Genomic DNA, 18411 nt, shown 5'->3' with positions numbered 1-18411 from the left:
AAGTGATATCCTTACATTTTATGTAGAAAGGTGACAATAAGAACTATAGTTAAGTATAATACTTGCATCTTTACACTTTAAAATGACTGCCTTTTCAGACACTTAAACTTTTCTAGGTAATATTAAGTGATTATTTATTGGAGATACTTTGGTGCCGTCTTAAGTGTTTCATTACAGCACCAGAAATACAAATTGAATTTTCTGGCCTACCCACTGCCTGTGTGCTTTTCACATTCTCACCATGTCCATCTGGGTTTTCTACAGGTACTCCAGTATTTGTAGACACTTCAAAGGTGTGCATGTGTGTTAATTGACATCTGTAAATTGGCCCAATTTTACAGAGTCCTGAAGCATAGACGTGTATGTCATGGGGTGGAATGGCATATCCATAGGTGATTCCTGCCCAGTGATTTCAGGATAGTCACCAGCTATCCTGCATCATACTTAGAAATCTCGTAGCCTTTATATAGACTTTTTGAAACTTAAATTAGCAAAGCACCATGGGCGTATTATAGGGTACCAAGACCAGAGGGGTCAGCAGTATGCTGTCGGTTAATTTCAGTTATGTTTTTACATCATAATCCTTTTTTCTCTTCAGCCTATGTTTTAGGGTTGTATCTTTACTCTCATCTTAAATACTGTGTTCTAAAATTTTGCTCATTATTTCTTGGCATCCTGTAATGAAGAAGTACCGAAAACAAATATTTAATGTATTATACACTGTTAATGTAAATAAGACATACATATTTACTAAGAGGCTTATCATTTGTGTCTACATGCATTGTCATACTTACTGTAAGAATAAAAATAATGAAATATTCACAAAGCTCCACAGCAAAATACATATTATTTTGAACAAATGCATTATTTCGTTTCCTGAACTTTACATTTTAGATTGTTTGTTTTGATGCCAGCACAAATTATTTCAGAATGCCTCTTTTCATGTTTATTTTGTCATTTTTTCAGTCAAAATCAATGAGCTATAAAATGCCTGTTTTATCATCTTGTCAGATCATCGATGATGTGTACCTAATACGAAAGGTACCAATATAACCTCTTAGGTTCTTTTCTTGATGGGAGATAGCTGGATGTGACATTTCTTTCTATCTATTATCTGTATCCTCTTTCCTGTCTTGTTCTAATGACCAGCTGCTTGCCGACTGGGAATTTCATTTATTTTTACTCCTTTGCTTCAACCCAGTTTACCACCAATAGGGAACTTTACAAAGCATAGTCTGTGTCCTGATGGGACAACAGCTAGACAAGGAATCGTAACCTCTTGATAACACTAGTAATCAAATGGACATAATATTCAATAGCAGCAATACAAACAAAGACTTGTACAGACAATCTTCATTAAGTCCCAGATGGCCCAGTTCCTTAGTTTATAGATTATATATTATTAATCAAAAAATGAATGGAATGATTTCTTCCTGTAGACAGAGTTCCTCTGTGGGTGTCCAGCAGCTAAGCAGGTTACAATCTTCAATTAAATGTCCATGGATTCTCTCAAAAGTGCAAAAGGCAGCAAACAAACACTTCATTTTTCAACAAAGCCCCAACTGAACTGTACTAAAAACGGAATCGAGACTCTTAGTAAAAAATGTTCCAATAAAAAGACAGCCACCTTCTTACCCCATTCTCACCTAACTTTCTGTCTGCTAGCAAATTGGCTAATCTTTTTATAGTTTCTCAAAACACAGGAATGTTGGCATGCAAGCTCAAGGTCAATTCCCTTGGGATCAAAAAAAAGAACTAAGCTGCAAACAGACTGGCTATACAAAACATCTAAGTTCCTACATTACCTTTCAGCTTTCCCATATTGCACTTCACTCTTGTTCAGTCTGACATTTCTTTTAAGCCTTGGCCGTTTACCATCACTCTGTCATTTGAAAATGTTAGAGCATCTCTATATAGTCCATTAGTTACATAAAAAAAACAGTTTTGGAGAATATGGCCATTTTGATGTAAAACCTGCAATAATTAAGATTGGGGGCCCACATTGCAGAGCCAAAATAAAATAACATTTTATTTCATAAAAATTTGTTAACTTTTATTTAATTATAAGTTTTTCACAATTGTCATTTATAAATATCACTGTACTTTTTCATTATTTCCATTGTATTTGTTTTATTATGGCACAAATTATATTTATTTCATAATCTTAAGTAACACTTAACTAATGATTTAAATAAATACTTGGGATAGTTCCTCCCAGTGATCCTAACTAGAACCAGTGGACTTTGTAAAAGAGATCATGCATAAATGGCAATGCAGTTGCCTGGGATGAGTAACTGGTAATGTTGTCTCTTCCAGAATCTGACTTGGCTAACCTTGGGAGACTGTACAGAGATGAGAGGCTCAAGCAGAAAGCAGATTCAATGAAACTCGATAACTGTGAAAAACTGCACAGGCTAGCTGGGAAACGAAGAGGTGGATGAAACTGAAATTTGAGACTAAAACTACATCTTACAGATCTTTGTTTTCTGGGCAGTGATTTTTTTCTAATCTTGTAAATATGTTAAAATGCATATGTTTGAGATAGTAGCCTCATTTTCATTTTAAAAAGCTGCTACTTGTATTGGTTGTATTAAAAAAGTAACAAAGTATTCAGTCTAACGGGGAAAGAAAAAAGGAGAGAAAAGAAGCAAGCATGTCTTTATTATGAAAGGTAGTTTAATATTCACATTGGTTGACTGACTGATATACTGTATGTGGCTAATTTGTTTGGTGAGATTATATTTACACCTTAATCTGATAAGGTGTTTTCAAATAGTAATTATTTAAAATTTCCTTATATTAAGGAATAGTTATAGGAAAATGTGAAGATTTACATCAGTTATTCATATTTCACAAGCTACTCCACTATAGTAACTGGCATTGCATCATTTGTCACAGAAATTAATATTTTGTGACAATTTAATATGAGGAAAATTATATGCTATTTTTAGTTGCTGTTAACTCAGGAATACATAAGTTATCATGCATAAAACAGCTTAAGGGTAGTTTAATGTTACAAATGTATTTATTATAAACAAATAAACAGACTTTGATTTTAAGTGTGTTGCCATTGTTTTCAGTGTATTTTAACGATTCAGAATTTTAAAGTTCCCAGCTTGCTACTATTTTGTGTACTAATTTTGCTACACATTAATCTGTTGTTTTCATTTGTAGTTGAAATTGTGAGCCCGAGACTTCACTGCCTGTACAGTAAGTAAATCAGTCTGGGCAGACATTTCACACCATGCATGTTGCTGTTTTTTTTGCTGCAGTATGCACTGTTGGAATTGTTATATTTTTTGTTTAATTTTGTTTAAACACTATCATTAAAAGTATTATTTGTAATGTAGTTTATTAATTTATTTTAATTGGCAGGGCATTTTTTTAATGTTGCATAGAAATCCATTAAATTGTTGGACCAAAGAGTTCTGAATATGTTTTAGAGGGTGCTGATGCTTTGTTTCAAATGCAGACATAAAATAAGACTTGTTTACTGTTTATGGTTTTTACTAGAAGCAAATTTAAATGTACTGTTCCAAACTATATTATGTTTTGTATTATTACACAACAATATGTTTATGCCAAAAATCACTAGTTATTAACATTTATAACACTTCAAAGATTATACAGATAGCGTACATAATAAATATGCATCTATTATGCTAATTCTGATTATTATTAAGAAGTAAATGTTTTGTAAAAAGAAGAAAATGTCAGTTCAGGAAATAATTCATTGTTAATGTTAAAACCATAAGCATTTATAAATATTCAATGCTTTTTAGGGGGGAATCCCCTTTTGTAAATTTGTTCCTGAGCTTGGTGTTCTGCACATTTTATTTTAAGGGGAAAAGCATCAGTAAAAAAAAGTAAACAATCCTTGAGACAACACTTAACAGCTCCATTTATTTATTTCAAATAAACATTCACATTTTAGAATTACATGTACAACATTAATTTCAAGTAAAATCCATAGAGATGGTTCATCATATTTCTAACACTGACACTGTTCAGCATTTTAAACTTATTTCAAAGTGTTAATATAGACAACATAATGAAATGTGCTGTTTTACTTTAGAAGGTTCTGCTAATTTGATGGCATTTTCCACATGTTATGTTTGCTCAGTATTATGTAAAGTCAGTGTGAAGATTTAAATAATAGATTTTATTTACAAACTTTAATTTCCAAAATAGTTGGGACGGTAAGTGAAACATGGCAATTTTTAAATCCCCTTTGACTAATATTACATTAACTTTTTTGGGAATTGTCAGCCTGACAACTTTGTTTATTTTTTGTAAACAAATGGACTTTCTGAATTTGAAGCAAAGTAAGACTAAAAATTGTGGAATGTTCAAGAAATGTCCTGAACAGCTGACTCTATCATGCTTGGGTATATAAGCATTCACGATAGGCTCAGTTGCTTATGATTAAGGATAGGTAGAGATTCACCACTTTGCGAAAAACTGTGTGATCAAATATTCTCACAGTTCAAGAGCAAGGTGTTCAAAAACACTACTGGTAAAAATTTAGTTATGTTCTCCTTTACAGTGCATAATATTATGAAAAGATTCAGGGAATCGGGAGACACCTCGAGGGCCATGTCTAAAAATGATAAATGATTATTTGTGATTTTCGATCCATCAAATGGCACTGCACCAAAAACCAATCTGCTTCTGTGATGCATATAACCTTATGATCTGATGAATACTTTGGAAAATTGTTGTCAATTAGTATTCATCACTGTATCCACAAATATAAGTAAGGCTGTACTGTGCACAGCAGAAGCCAAATATCAACAATGTCCAGAATCATGATGACTTTTTGGGCTCAAGCTCATCTGAAATGAATTAAAGTGTGCTTTAAAAGTGTGCTTTAAAACTTGTGCTGTGATCCTATGAGCCAACCCTTCACATTGGATGTCATGTTGTCCCAGCCAAAGAAGAAGTAAAGGACCATGCCAGTTGTTACCATTGTACAGTTGAAAAGCCAGCATTCCATGCTATGGGTGTATATTACTGACTGTGGAATAGGTAACTTGCACATCTGTGAAGGCACCATTAATGTTGAAGAATACATTTTGGGGCAATATATGCTGCCTTCTATGTAACGTCTCTTTCAGGAATGTACCTGCGTATTTCATCAAGACCATGCCATGCCATATTCTGTCTGTGTTAGCACAGCGTGACTTTGTTTTCAGAGACTGAAGCTGCTAGACTGCCTAACCTAGTACCCCAGTCTTCTGTCCAACTGAAACCCCATGGTGTATTATCAAGCTCAAATTAATGAAAACGCTGGGTGGTTTAGTAGTTGGAGACTTGCATCAAGGAAGAATGGGGAAAAAATGGCTTTCAAAATAAAAAAAAAGGTTACTAAGAGTTATTAAAAGAAAATTTAATGTAACACAAAAACAATGGTAAACATGCCCTGGCCCAACTGTTTTGGAACATGTTGCACAGACATCAGATTAAGAATGAGTGAACATTTATACACACACTCAAAACAGAAGTTAAGGGAAAACATTTTTTTGTTGTCTTACTGTTTTCAATTTATTACAGGTCACAGAGCATTTAAATATCACTGTTAATTGTTTTTAGTTGCATTTTCCATATGGTACCAACTTTTTTCTAACTGTTAAAATTTGTCAATAATGGTAACCTATGGTATTCTGTTACCTTTTTCTTGGCTGCCATATAAATTAACACCATATAAACTTAATATGGAGTTTCAAGTGATATTTACTGTTACAAATCGCTCATTCTTTTAAGGATTTCCTACAATAACTAACCCAATATATCTCCTGCATTTATTGCAATTTATGTATTTGCATGTAACATTAAGACAAATTTATTTGCAGCCATTCACAATTAAAAATAGTTCATTATATTCTCTTTTTGGTTTTAGGGACAGTAACCTATGGTTGTGAATCCAAATCTAAAAGTAAAACCAGGTAATAAATGAGCATACACCATCAGATACAACCATATTGTGGAAAAGATTATGGGGAACTAACATAAAAGTTTGTTCTGAAATCAAATTTTATAACGGTATATATATTGAAAGTCTTCTTTTAAGCACTCTCAATTAATTTGTGCAATGACTTTGTTGTTCTTTGAAATTATTTAGAATCAAAACTGAAGATGTCAGGCCATATTTAAATAATATGCAGTTTATATACTTCAATACTTAACATGCACATTTGATGTAACATTGAAGAGAAATCTTGAAACTATTAAATATGAAGTGAAAAAATATAATTGTTAATGCTATTCCTGATATTCTATAAATCCATATTCAAACAACAAATCAAAAATTTTATATGGGTATTCCTATTAGTTAAAAGGTTATTTTGATTATAGTATTTTTGAAGAATACTTATTACAGTAATACCAAGTCCTATATAGCAGTATAATAATTCACAGCTAGTGCAATTCCTGCTATGTTGCTAACACTAATTAAAACGTGTTTGTCTGAACTCTCCATCTTGCATTTAGTTCCAGCAGGTCTTCAGAATTATAGCTGATCATTTCTTCCAAAAAAACTTAACCAAGCACTTGATTTTTCAGCAATCAAAAATTCCTTTCGCTCCCACCCATAAAGTATTAAAAATATGTAATTCTTCCCAGTTTCCTTCTCATTTTATTAAGAGCACAAAAGAATTACATGCATGTTAAGACAAAGCTGTACATAACTACCAACGATTTTTGATTTCTTTTTTTTTGTGCTAGTGGGCTTCGCCCTCTGCTCGCTTTGCTCGCCAACTCCCCGGCCTGCATTATGCACCAGCCTCTTTGTGTCTCTGCTGCTCATGTATGTGGATTTCACTTTTGCAATCTTTACTATCAGTTTTTTGAGCCTTTCGAATTTTAGTACTTTCATAATCTCTAACCTGTTCTGCATGTGTATCGCGCCAACGTTTTGGAACCTCTTTATGACGTTCTACTTTGTCATCTATTCTGTCTTTTATTTCCGACCCCACTTGGAGGAGAGAGCTCAGGAACTGTGTCTGACAATAGCATTCACACAAATGAGAAGTGAGTGGACTGTGGGTGTGCCAGCCACTTCGCGTATGTGGATTTCACTTTCACCAAACACCAAATCTTTTAATTCTCTTGGATATGCCTCATCATTGGGAAGAAACACTACTTTTGTCTGACGGCAACATGAATTAGACGATCTATAAGTCTCCAACTTAAAGTTTAAAGCCAAACAATATCTAAATACTTCTGTCATTTCGCCTATGTCCATATATTCGATCTCTTTTTTTGCTGTTCTGTTATTTCACCGAGTAATAATTTCCATTTGTTAGCGCTAATGCGATCTTTACTATAATTTTTTTGAGACTTTCGAATTTTAGTACTTTCATTAATGACATTCTACTTTGTCTTCTACTCTTTGGTCTTTTCTTCTTCTACTCTTTGTCTTTTATTTCCACCCCTACTTGGACCTGTTAGGTTTTCACTTCCTCTCTTTTGTCAAAGTCTTGTCTCACGGTACATGAAATTGTCTCAGTAAAAAAGTCTCGTCTTGGCTCTCTGAAAAAGTGTTGTCTCATCCCAAGATTTTTTCTATATAACAGAGATACATCACCATAGAATCCACAAAAAGCCTCTCAGCTGTAAATAAATGCTGGCATTACATTGTCCTGTTATGTCATTCAGTAGAGAAAAACTCATAATTATTCATACAGATTTAAATTTGGACATATAGTATAATATATGCAACCTTCACAGCTTACATGTAGCTGGGAAATATTAAACTTACATTTTTGATGCCTGTCTTATGCCAGGAAGAACATAATTTAAATAAGTAAAGAAATAACAATGGTAAAATACCGCAAGTAACAAGTTTTATAGATATTGGTAGATCTGAATTTGTAAATAAAGTTGAAGTATACCTTAGTATTGGATTATTGGATTAAAGTGTGGCCCACAAGAATGCCTGTTCAGGTGCACTGCAGGTCACAGTTGTGACTGTGAGAGCAGCTCCCATAACCTGCTATGGCTCCAAGTGAACAAATATGGAGTCGGTCATACTTGTGCCTTGCAAGTCTCTTTGGGTAAAATTTAAATAAAAATGTACTGAAAACATAATATGGCTGTCAGTGGTGTAAGAGTTGGTTACTTTGAAACAGGATTCTGCTTGGTGTGAGATTTACTTTCTAACCCTCAACAAAACAAAACAACAGAAATCTCAATTTATTTTATGAGGTCTGTATTCATTAAGCAAGTTTTATGCCATTTCTTTGAAGCCATGTCCTGTAAATGTTATTTACCTGACAACATGCTAAAACGTGTGGCAAAAATAAGTTGAACTTTGTTACTTATAAAATAAATGAATGACTTTGTAAAGATCTGTACATAATTAAAAATGTAAATTAAATAATTTATCAATCTTTTTGATGATTATGGTTTTGTATGTAAAGTAGATGGGTAACCTTTTTGTATATTGCACTGAACTTTTTTGCTTTTCCTTTTTGGTGTAAAATTATAAGAAAACCTGCTCATTGGTAATAAAAACTGGATGCCATTTTGTAAAACAGTAAACCTGTCTTTTAGTTAAATGCAGCACATAAGATGTGATTTTGACCTGTGAAGTGTATGCACAAGCCCTTCTGCCTTGATTATTAATCAAAATATTCCTTGCCTTAAATTATGCTTTTATACCCTGATCTAGATGTGTGTTTATTAAGTTCTATATAAGCCTGACTGTTGGTAGCCTTAGTTGTGTGATCTAAAAGGGAATGAAAAGACATTTGTTACTCCTGGACATACTGTGCTAAATCCCCCTGATCTCGGTGGTCCATCTTAGTTAATGGAGGGGAGACTTCTATAGAAATATGGACTGCTGGAAGATTTTACATGTGGCCAGCAGGAGGCAACATTTCCTTGTTTACTGGCCTTTAGTTGATTTGGTAAGTAAGCTAGTTGGGAGGAATTAAAAAAAACATTTTTATTCATAAATGGATACTAGTATAATGAAAACTTAGTTTTTTAAGTATAGACTTGCATTTAACATACTAAAAAGGTAAACTTTCACAGCTTTGTGTAAAGTTAGATAAACATTTTCATTGATAAATGAGTAATCAGTTCATTTAAAACTTAAAAACAAAAAAGCAAAAACAATTGTTTAGACTTTCTTTTAACACAGTAAAAATTAACCTTTTACAGCCTTTAAGAAATATTGATATTTAGACCCTTAAATTGTAATTTTACAGTTATTTGAAAAAGTTTGGGAACCCCTCTAAGCCTGCATAAAAATTTACTTTCAACAAAAAATATAACTGTGGTATGTCTTTCATTTCCTAGAAACATCTGGGTACTGGGGTGTTTTCCGAACAAAGATTTTTAGTGAAGCAGTATTTAGTTGAATGAAATTAAATAAAATGTGAAAACTGGCTGTGCAAAAATTTGGGTACCCTTGCAATTTTTCTGATTTGAATGCATGTAACTGCTCAATACTGATTACTTGCAACACCAAATTGGTTGGATTAGCTCGTTAAGCCTTGAACTTCATAGACAGGTGTGTCCAATCATGACTAAAGGTATATTATTAATATTTAAAAATACAGGAGTGGCATATGCACAGGATTGTGAGAATGGGTACAGACAACCCACAGATCACCTCCAAATACCTGAAAGAACATCTTGCTGCAGATGGTGTATCTGTACATCGTTCTACAATTCAGCGCAATTTGCCCAAAGAACATCTGTATGGCAGAGTGATGAGAAAAAATACCTTTCTGCACTCGCGCCTCAAACAGAGTCACTTGTTGTATGCAAATGCTCATTTAGACAAGCCAGATTCATTTTGGAACAAAGTGCTTTGGACTGATGAGACAAAAATTGAGTTATTTGGTTATAACAAAAAGCGCTTTGCATGGCGGAAGAAGAACACGTGCTACCTACTGTCAAATTTGGTGGAGGTTCTATCATGCTGTGTGGCTAGTTCAGGGACTGGGGCCCTTGTTAAAGTCGAAGGTCGGATGAATTCAACCCAATATCAACAAATTCTTCAGGATAATGTTCAAACATCAGTCACAAAGTTGAAGTTACGCAGGGATTGGATTTTCCAACAAGACAATGACACAAAATACAGTTCGAAATCTACAAAGGCATTCATACAGAGGGAGAAGTACAATGTTCTGGAATGGCTGTCACAGTCCCCTGACTTGAATATCATCAAAAATCTATGGGATCATTAGAAGCAGGCTGTCCGTGCTCGGCAGCCATCAAATTTAACTGAACTGGAGAGATTTTGTATGGAAGAATGGTGAAAAATAGCTCCATCCAGAATCCAGACACTCATCAGTGGCTATAGGAGGCGTCTAGAGGCTGTTATATTTGCAAAAGGAGGCTCACCTAAGTATTGATGTAATATATCTGTTGGGGTGCCCAAATTTATGCACCTGTCTAATTTTGTTATGATGCATATTGCATGCTTTCTGTTAATCCAATAAACGATGTCACTGTTGAAATACTACTGTTTCCATAAGGCATGTCATATATTAAAAGCAAGTTGCTACTTTGAAAGCTTAGCCAATAATATATAAAAATCCAAAGAATTAAGAGGGGTTCCCAGACTTTTTCATATGACTATAATTACTCTGAAAAGGTCTAATGTATCAAAGCAAATGTACCTCTGCTATCTGATTACCTGCTTTGTATTTCTGCTACCTAAGTTTGAACAAATTGTAGGATTTTTCAAAATGTTTATGCCTATAAATTTAGTTTTTTGTGTGTATATTACTGTTTCCAGTGTGTGTAGTTGTGTTGTTTTACTTAAGAATACACTAATATCATTCTTCCTTTTACTCTGTGCTTGTAAATCGCCTTGTCGATAGCTACAATCTATGAGAGGACATGTTGACTATTAAGAGAAACACCAGAAAAAAAAATAACATAATTCTTCAGTACTAATACTTTTTATAAAGTTCACAGATCTTTTTTTATAGTTGAAGTACTGTCTACAGCACTGGTATAGGTGACCTCCATGGAGGTAGCCCTTCAGATTGGGGAACGTGGTAGTTACACAGGGCCTAGAGAGTAGGTTAGTTATGACATCTCACAAAGCAGCCCTTGTAATGGGTGCAGTGTGAGTGGAGCACAGTCATCCTACCACATGTTTCTTTACTGCTTCTCCTTGAGAGCTTGTCACACATGCCAAAGCAAAACTGCATAATGTTGAACCGGTTCTGTGAACCTTTTGAGGCATGTAATCAATGTGGACAACATTAACAACATTCGCATAATAAACTGGGAATGTCATTCTGCCAGCACTGCCTTGAATCTCTAATTCATTGGAGCTGGTGCTGGAGAATTACCATGTGTCCATTTTTCACCTGTTATGTGGACTCTGGGTTGTAGTGACACACCCAACTTTCATCCCCAGAATAGGTTCTCCTAGTCCAAGGTCATTAGCTGGGGATTATCTGTGGCACACTGGATATGATGATGTTTTTATTTTAGGAGCCAGCATTCTGGGCACAAAACTTACTCGTGTTAAAATTGTTCATGAAAAACATTCAACTGACCTGTAAATAATCCGTACAATTGTTTCTATCTCCATTATGAGTTGTTAATTGGGGGGGTCAACGTTTTCCTCTGTCATCCATGTCAAAAGCCAGTCAGGCATTACACAAAAAGCAAGTAATCTTTTAATATTGAATAGGTAGCACTGAAATTTATTTTCATATCAATTATAACAAATGGAATTCCAAAAGAAACATTTCATTATTCATTTACAGTAAAAAAAAATGTAATAGTAGTATTGTGAATTTAAGTAAATCCATGTTTTGTGATTTTGGCTCAAGGTATACAAATATGAAATGGTCTAAGACAAAAATTGCACAAAATGTTTCTGAGTACCCCACCTGTCAAAAAATTACAGAAGAACAATGGTGCCAATCAATGTGCCATCATGCTGCTTGACTCAAAAGATTGATTTCCTTGCTACAAATTTCATAGTGTTTTTGAATACAAAAATTCAAAAGAAAAAAAATGCAAAATACAGGTTATTGTGACTTCATGGAAAAGTGTGTGAACTTTCATTACTCGACATTCAAGTAAAAGACACTGTAATCAGGTGACTATCAGGTAATTTATAGTGTCCAGCTGTTTTTTTTGAGGGATGAGTGAGACTCGCCATGTTCATTACCAGATTGGTCTATACACACACACAGACACAGATCCTCTGTTCGCATAACTACTGTATGATAGATTTTCTGCACTCCTAATCACTCCCTAGCATTCCACATGGGGACTTGCTATCTCCAGCACTAACAACGTATGGGCATTCCTGAGTCACATAAAGTTTATACGCCACTTGCCAAACGATAACATCTTACTTCTACCCCACTTGTTCTTCCTATTGATGTGTGAACTCTCAGCCCTGATAACTCTGCAGGGATATAGAAAATGGCAATCCCTCTCTACACCAGGTATCTTATAATGTTTATTATTTCAGTCACTCTAGACATAAAGTCAAAGTATACAAATTTGAAAGCAACATGCTATTTATTAAAGTATAATAATCCCAAAAGAAAGAAGAAAGTATAATTGAAAATAAAATAGCAACATGTATGTGTATATATATATATATATATATATATATATATATATATATAATAAAAAGTCGTGGGACGAGATGTGACTTTTTCAGAAAGATACTTTCACGTCGTATATATATATGCTGGGGGGCTTCACCCCCTGCTCACTTCGCTCGCCAACTCTCCGGCGTCTCTGCCGCTTGCATATGTGGATTTCACTTTCACCAAACAAACTTGGTGAAAGGGAGGGATTGTAAAATAATTTTATATATTCCAGAAATGCTGTCTGAGTCCTTGAGACTGAGCAATATTTTTCCCAGCATAGAGGAAGGTGAGAGATGAGGAAAATCGGGCAGGTCCTGTTTGACAAAGTTTCTAATTTGAAGATAGTGAAAGAAATGTGTTGCTGTAAAGTTAAATTTAAAATGTAATTGTTCATAGGATGCAAAGATGTTTTCTATATAAAGATCTCCAAGTAATTTAATCCCAAATGTTTTCCAGATATTAAAAACTGCATATGTTTGCGAGGGTTGAAAAAGGAGGTTCTCGTGCAGAGGTGCCACAGATAAAAGATTCTCCATCTTAAAATGCTTTCTACATTGGTTCCATATTCTGAGCGAGTGAAGCACAATTGGATTATTAGTATATTGGCGATAACTTGCATTAATAGGGGCACAAAACAGGGAATATAAAGAAGTACTGATAAGCATTTTGACAGTGAACTGCCAGTGGTTCAATGTCGATTGCAAATAGCAGTGGTGACAAGGGGCATCCTTGTCTGGTACCACGTTCTAGTTTAAAGTAGACTGAACAAATGTTGCTAATACAAACTGAAGCTTCTGGATTGGTATACAGTAGTTTGATCCATGCACAAATGTTCGGGCCAAACCCAAATTTCTCTAATGTAGTGAAAAGGTAGTTCCATTCAATCATATCAAATGCTTTTTCTGCATCCAATGATAATAATATCTCTGGGGTGTTTGACTTTGCTAAGATTGGAAGCTAAGTGTTGGCCTTTAATAAATCCAGTTTGATCTTGTGATATTACTGAAGGCAGCACTTTCTCAGTCCTTCTAGCTAGGATTTTGGAGAGTATCTTAACATCATTTTTCAGTAGTGAAATTGGTCTGTATGATGCGCATTGTAATAAGTCCTTATTTTGTTTAGAAAAGACGGCGATTAATGCTTGGCAAAATGTTTGAGGTAGAATTTGATTGTGTCTAGCTTCTGTAAATGTTGCTAATAAGAGGGGAGCTAGCTGAGTGGAGAATTTCTTATAAAATTCGACAGGGTAGCCATCAGGGCCTGCTGCTTTCCCACTCTCAAGTGACTTTATAGCATCTAAGAATTCTGATAGCGCCAAAGGTTTTTCCAATTCCTCTGCACTAAGAGTATCTATTTGTGGTATCTGTAATGCATCCAGAAAAACATTAGATTGTGTGTTATCTTCTTTAAACTCAGTAGAATATAAGGATTTATAGTAGTCTCTAAATGTGTGCATTATATTTTTATGGTCAAAGATTTTATCTCCGTTCGTGTTGGTGATTGCAGGGATTGCATTCTGAACTTCTTGCTAAATACTATATGCATAAAATATAATCTTCAATAGTCTTGAAATATTAAGATAATAAACCCAAGGAATGGTGTTAATAAGTGGCCCTGGATAAGCATAGTAAACCCTAATGCAATAATAACAATAAACCAAGGGTATAATGTTAAACAGTCTCCTTTTGAATAGTAAATAGAAAAAAAAAAAAAGAAAAAAATGAGATTGTGCTCCTATGGGCTGGCCTTCCTCCACCCCATCTACAGCTGGCTCTGCTGGGATTGGTTCTGACTTGATGCATTCCTGCTATGTCACATTGTGTCTTTTACAGTGAGTTTCGGTTTCAACTTTCTTATACATAATCTTAGCCAGTCAGAAGCAAACAAGTCAACCTCCCGTGAAGTCAGTCGCCTAATGTGACATAGCCAGCGACTTGTTTCAACTAATCCACTACTCACTCCAATAAAATCAAATACTTTTGAGTTTGTCTTTAGTGGTTGATGCAGGCTGTGTACAATGAATATAATACAGTGACGACGAATAAAGAATATATGGGATTTGGACCACACAAACAGAAGAGAAGCTTATCTGTCTGATGTCTTTTGTTCTAAATACCATCACAGAATGAAAAAAGCTGTTAACGCTGTGTACAGTGCCATTTCTGACAAGCTATTGGCTGTCACAAAAAGGGGTAGGAAGATCGTTGCGAAATGTGACATGGTCAGCGATACTTAGTTATGTAAAATTAACACAGTCTGGCGATGTGATCAACAACTACAGGCAGCAAATCTGACATACCCAACGACTTGAAGTTGCATAATTTAACATCAGCTTTATTTAATTAAGCAGGATCAATATAATGATTCATGGATAAATAAGCTTAATTCCAATGCAGTTTCATTCATTCAATTTAAACATTTTGAAGTACAGGGCTCAGATTATGAATAGCATACAGGTACTCCTATTCTGCTATCAAGTACTACACTTGAAATGTAGCAGTTTTTATTATTATTATTATTACTCAAAAAACACAATTGTAAGACAATGTACAATAGAGTCCATCAGCAACCACAGATATCCATATGACCTACAAAGAAGAGCTTTTACATATTTCAGTTGTCCTCTTTTCCTTCTTGATTTTCAGCATACTTAATAAATTTAAATACCACAGAAGTTCAATTTTACACATAACAAGCAGTGGAAGTCGATTTAGCTTTATGTACTGGTATATGAAATCTCTCAATAAACAATACCAAATTAATAATGTATATCATTTCTCTAGTGGTGGTATTCCTCACGGAACACAACATGTGGTGGTTGACTTGTGACAAGGTAACATTAATCGTAAATGTTCTAGACATGTAATTTTGAATTTCAACCCAGAAAGATGACATATAGCAAATAAATGTAAAACAGTTTATTTTATATTAGCACAAAATGTACAAAGTTCATCTTGATCATGCTTAAATTGGTCTGGGGTTATTTTGAAAGGATAAATTTTATGTACAATTCTATAAGTGACTACTTTGACTAGACAATTTCAATTTGGGGCTGTCCATACAGTTTTACAGTCAACACTAACTGTGTTACCTGTTCAAAATGAGATGGATCTAAGGAATGAATGTGGACATCAGTGTTAATGTTTGCAGTATGCCATATATTGGAGTGTATTTTGTAATGCATAATAAAATTCATTTGCCTTTGCAACTGATGGTGCCTGAATGCAAATGCTTGTAGTACTAGGGTGTTGTACCGTGTTAGCCATTATGAATATAGTGAAAAGTCAAGCAAAATGACACCTTTTATTGGCTAACTAAAAAGCTTACAGCATGCAAGCTGTCGAGGCAACTCAGGCCCCTTCTGCCCTGAAGAAGGCACTCGAGTTGCCTCGAAAGCCTGCATGTTGTAATCTTTTTAGTTAGCCAATAAAAGGTGTCATTTTGCTTGACTTTTCACTACAAATGCTTGTGAAGCACCATCTGTTGGAATGACAAGTGCAATACAGTTTATTCCTACAAATGTCTGTGATGGGCTATTTGTTGGAATGGCAAAGACATAGCAATCAGATGGACACACCGATACACAGTCACTTATTCCTTTACTAGTTGGGCTACCTAAGAGGGGTTGAAATCAAAGTAATCAATGAAGACCTCCACGTTAATATTTGCAGTGCACCATGCAATGCATACAGCATCTCTCTATGATATGACATTTGCTATAGGATTTGTAAAAGCAGTGTTAATGTTTGCGGTGTACCAACTATTGGAATTATAAATGCAATGCATTTTAGTTCCACAAATGTGTGTGATGCGCCATCTGCTGCAATGACAAAGACAGCAACCGGATGAGCACATAGATACACAGACATGTATCCATTTATCAAATTTTGCGTGCCAAAAAGAAATACATTAAAGTCATTACACAAGGGTTTACACAGTCCTCATTTAAGCCCATGATTACATTTTCTGTCTAATAACGTACTATCTCCTATATATAAATCACTCAGAAGAGTTCACAACAGCAAAATCTGCATTTTTAATTAATGCGATCACCTTGTCAGGAATGGCATCAGCAACGGTGGCAAATTCAACAGGGGAAACGGAAATTTACACTTTTGTTAATGATTTAATTGTCGCTGTGTGACGTGTGTGGGTTAAAGCGTCCGTTCAATTCGCGCACCCCTGGGGGGTATTTTTCGTACGTGGATTACTGGCTTAGCCGGATGTAATTGTTGACGATTTGGCCTGATCCTGGATCTGTCAGTTTTTTGAAACTCTTGCTGGAAGTGTTGTCATAGCAACACATCCAAATCCGCAAACCTGCTCGGAGCAGGTTTGTTCTACGTAAACAAGGATTAGTTTACACACGTGATCAGTGACTGTGCGTGGAAGTCATCCAGTCAGGGCTTCGCCGTTCATGAATGAGCGACCAATTGATATTGGTGCGCAAATTATACGAAGAGAATTTCATATAAAGAGGGTTTTGCGCGATCGGCAAGATCCTTTATTGCCCCCGGAGGAAATTCTGTACGAAAGATACCGCTGTAGCCGAGGGGGAATATTGTACCTCAAAGATTTATTAGCTCCGTATATTCGAAGTCAAACTCGGCGAAGTCGGGCTCTCACAACCACACAGACAGTAGGCATTGCTTTGAGGTTTCTTGCAAGCGGCACTTTTTTATATACTGTAGGCGATGCGGAACATCTATCGAAAAGTGCAGTTTGCCAGGCAATTCGTAAAGTCTGTTTGGCTCTTAAACATTTCCTTCAGGTTTTCATTGTGTTTCCCGGACACCTGCGTGTGCAGACAATAAAAGAGGCGTTTCATGCCATTGCAGGTAGGCAATACACAGGCTAAAACACCCACAGTTCCATAAAGAATCCCACAATCAGCCTAACATTCTCATTACCAGGATTTCCAAATGTGATTGGGGCACATGGAACTGATCACAGTGGAGTTTGATCAAACATTATTTGGAAAATGTACCTCTCCTCCTGATGAATAATCAGACACAGTGTCTTCATCAAATATTTGACCTTCGTTAATATCTCGTTGGTCAGACACAGGTTCAAGGGACATGACATTCCCTGCAACTGACCCAACAAAAAAGAGGGCTATATGGAACATATCTATAGCACACATGGAGGACAAATATGCAATGACCATCCTTTACCTGAAATGAAATGACCACTGCATCCTGCCACTGGTTCTGAGGAGGAGCTTTGCCCTGGAATGCCCTCAGAAACAAGGCGATGGGCATTTTGCTGGAGAGCCAACTCTTCTGCAGGGGTTAGGTCTGGACCGCGTGGACCTCCACCTGTTTTTTTGCTTGTCTGCCTCCTTATTAGCTTTACAATTAATGTTTTTTATATTATATATGATTCTTTATGTCAACAATTCTTTAAATAGTTATATACCAATATTTACCAGTTTGAAGTATATTCTTGTACTTCACTTTAACCTGTTCCCATGTTCTCCTTGTGCTCACGTTTAATCTGGAATTATGACATATTAAATAATAATTAATCTGACACATAGGAAATGAAACGCTGCATTCAGTAAGTACAATGTACACTACTTAGCGTTTAATTTTTTCGGGCACTTTTTGCCAGCCGTCTTTTCTGGTCTGGGCTGCTTTTGCAGTGTTACCCCTTGTGTATATTAAATCTTGAAATTCTTCGTGTCCTTCGAATAAAAGGTCTTGCGCCGCGTGTGTGAAAAAAAATGCGCCCGTTCTTTCGTCATTATGTTGCAGCCTATCAAAGACTTGCTGATCATGTTTTCTAGACTCAATATATATGGGCTTTTCACTCAGCGCGGGCG

At 35.3% G+C, this 18411-nt stretch overlaps 1 protein-coding gene across 1 annotated transcript in view; it reads left to right on the top strand.

Annotated features, from left to right (window-relative positions):
- Positions 1-3059, top strand: part of dnajc18 (DnaJ (Hsp40) homolog, subfamily C, member 18) — a 71052-nt gene extending 67993 nt beyond the window's left edge. Inside the window, exon 8 of the mRNA XM_028813456.2 lies at positions 2317-3059. Coding sequence (XP_028669289.1) covers positions 2317-2441 — 125 coding nt within the window. The 3' untranslated portion in view covers positions 2442-3059. The remainder of the gene's footprint in view (positions 1-2316) is intronic.
- Positions 3060-18411: the final 15352 nt, after the last annotated feature.

The sequence above is a fragment of the Erpetoichthys calabaricus genome, chromosome 11 (genome assembly GCF_900747795.2).
Source record: "Erpetoichthys calabaricus chromosome 11, fErpCal1.3, whole genome shotgun sequence".
NCBI lineage: Eukaryota > Metazoa > Chordata > Cladistia > Polypteriformes > Polypteridae > Erpetoichthys > Erpetoichthys calabaricus.
The sequence above is the reverse complement of the archived record's forward strand: the minus strand, read 5'-3'. Positions and strand labels throughout refer to the sequence as shown.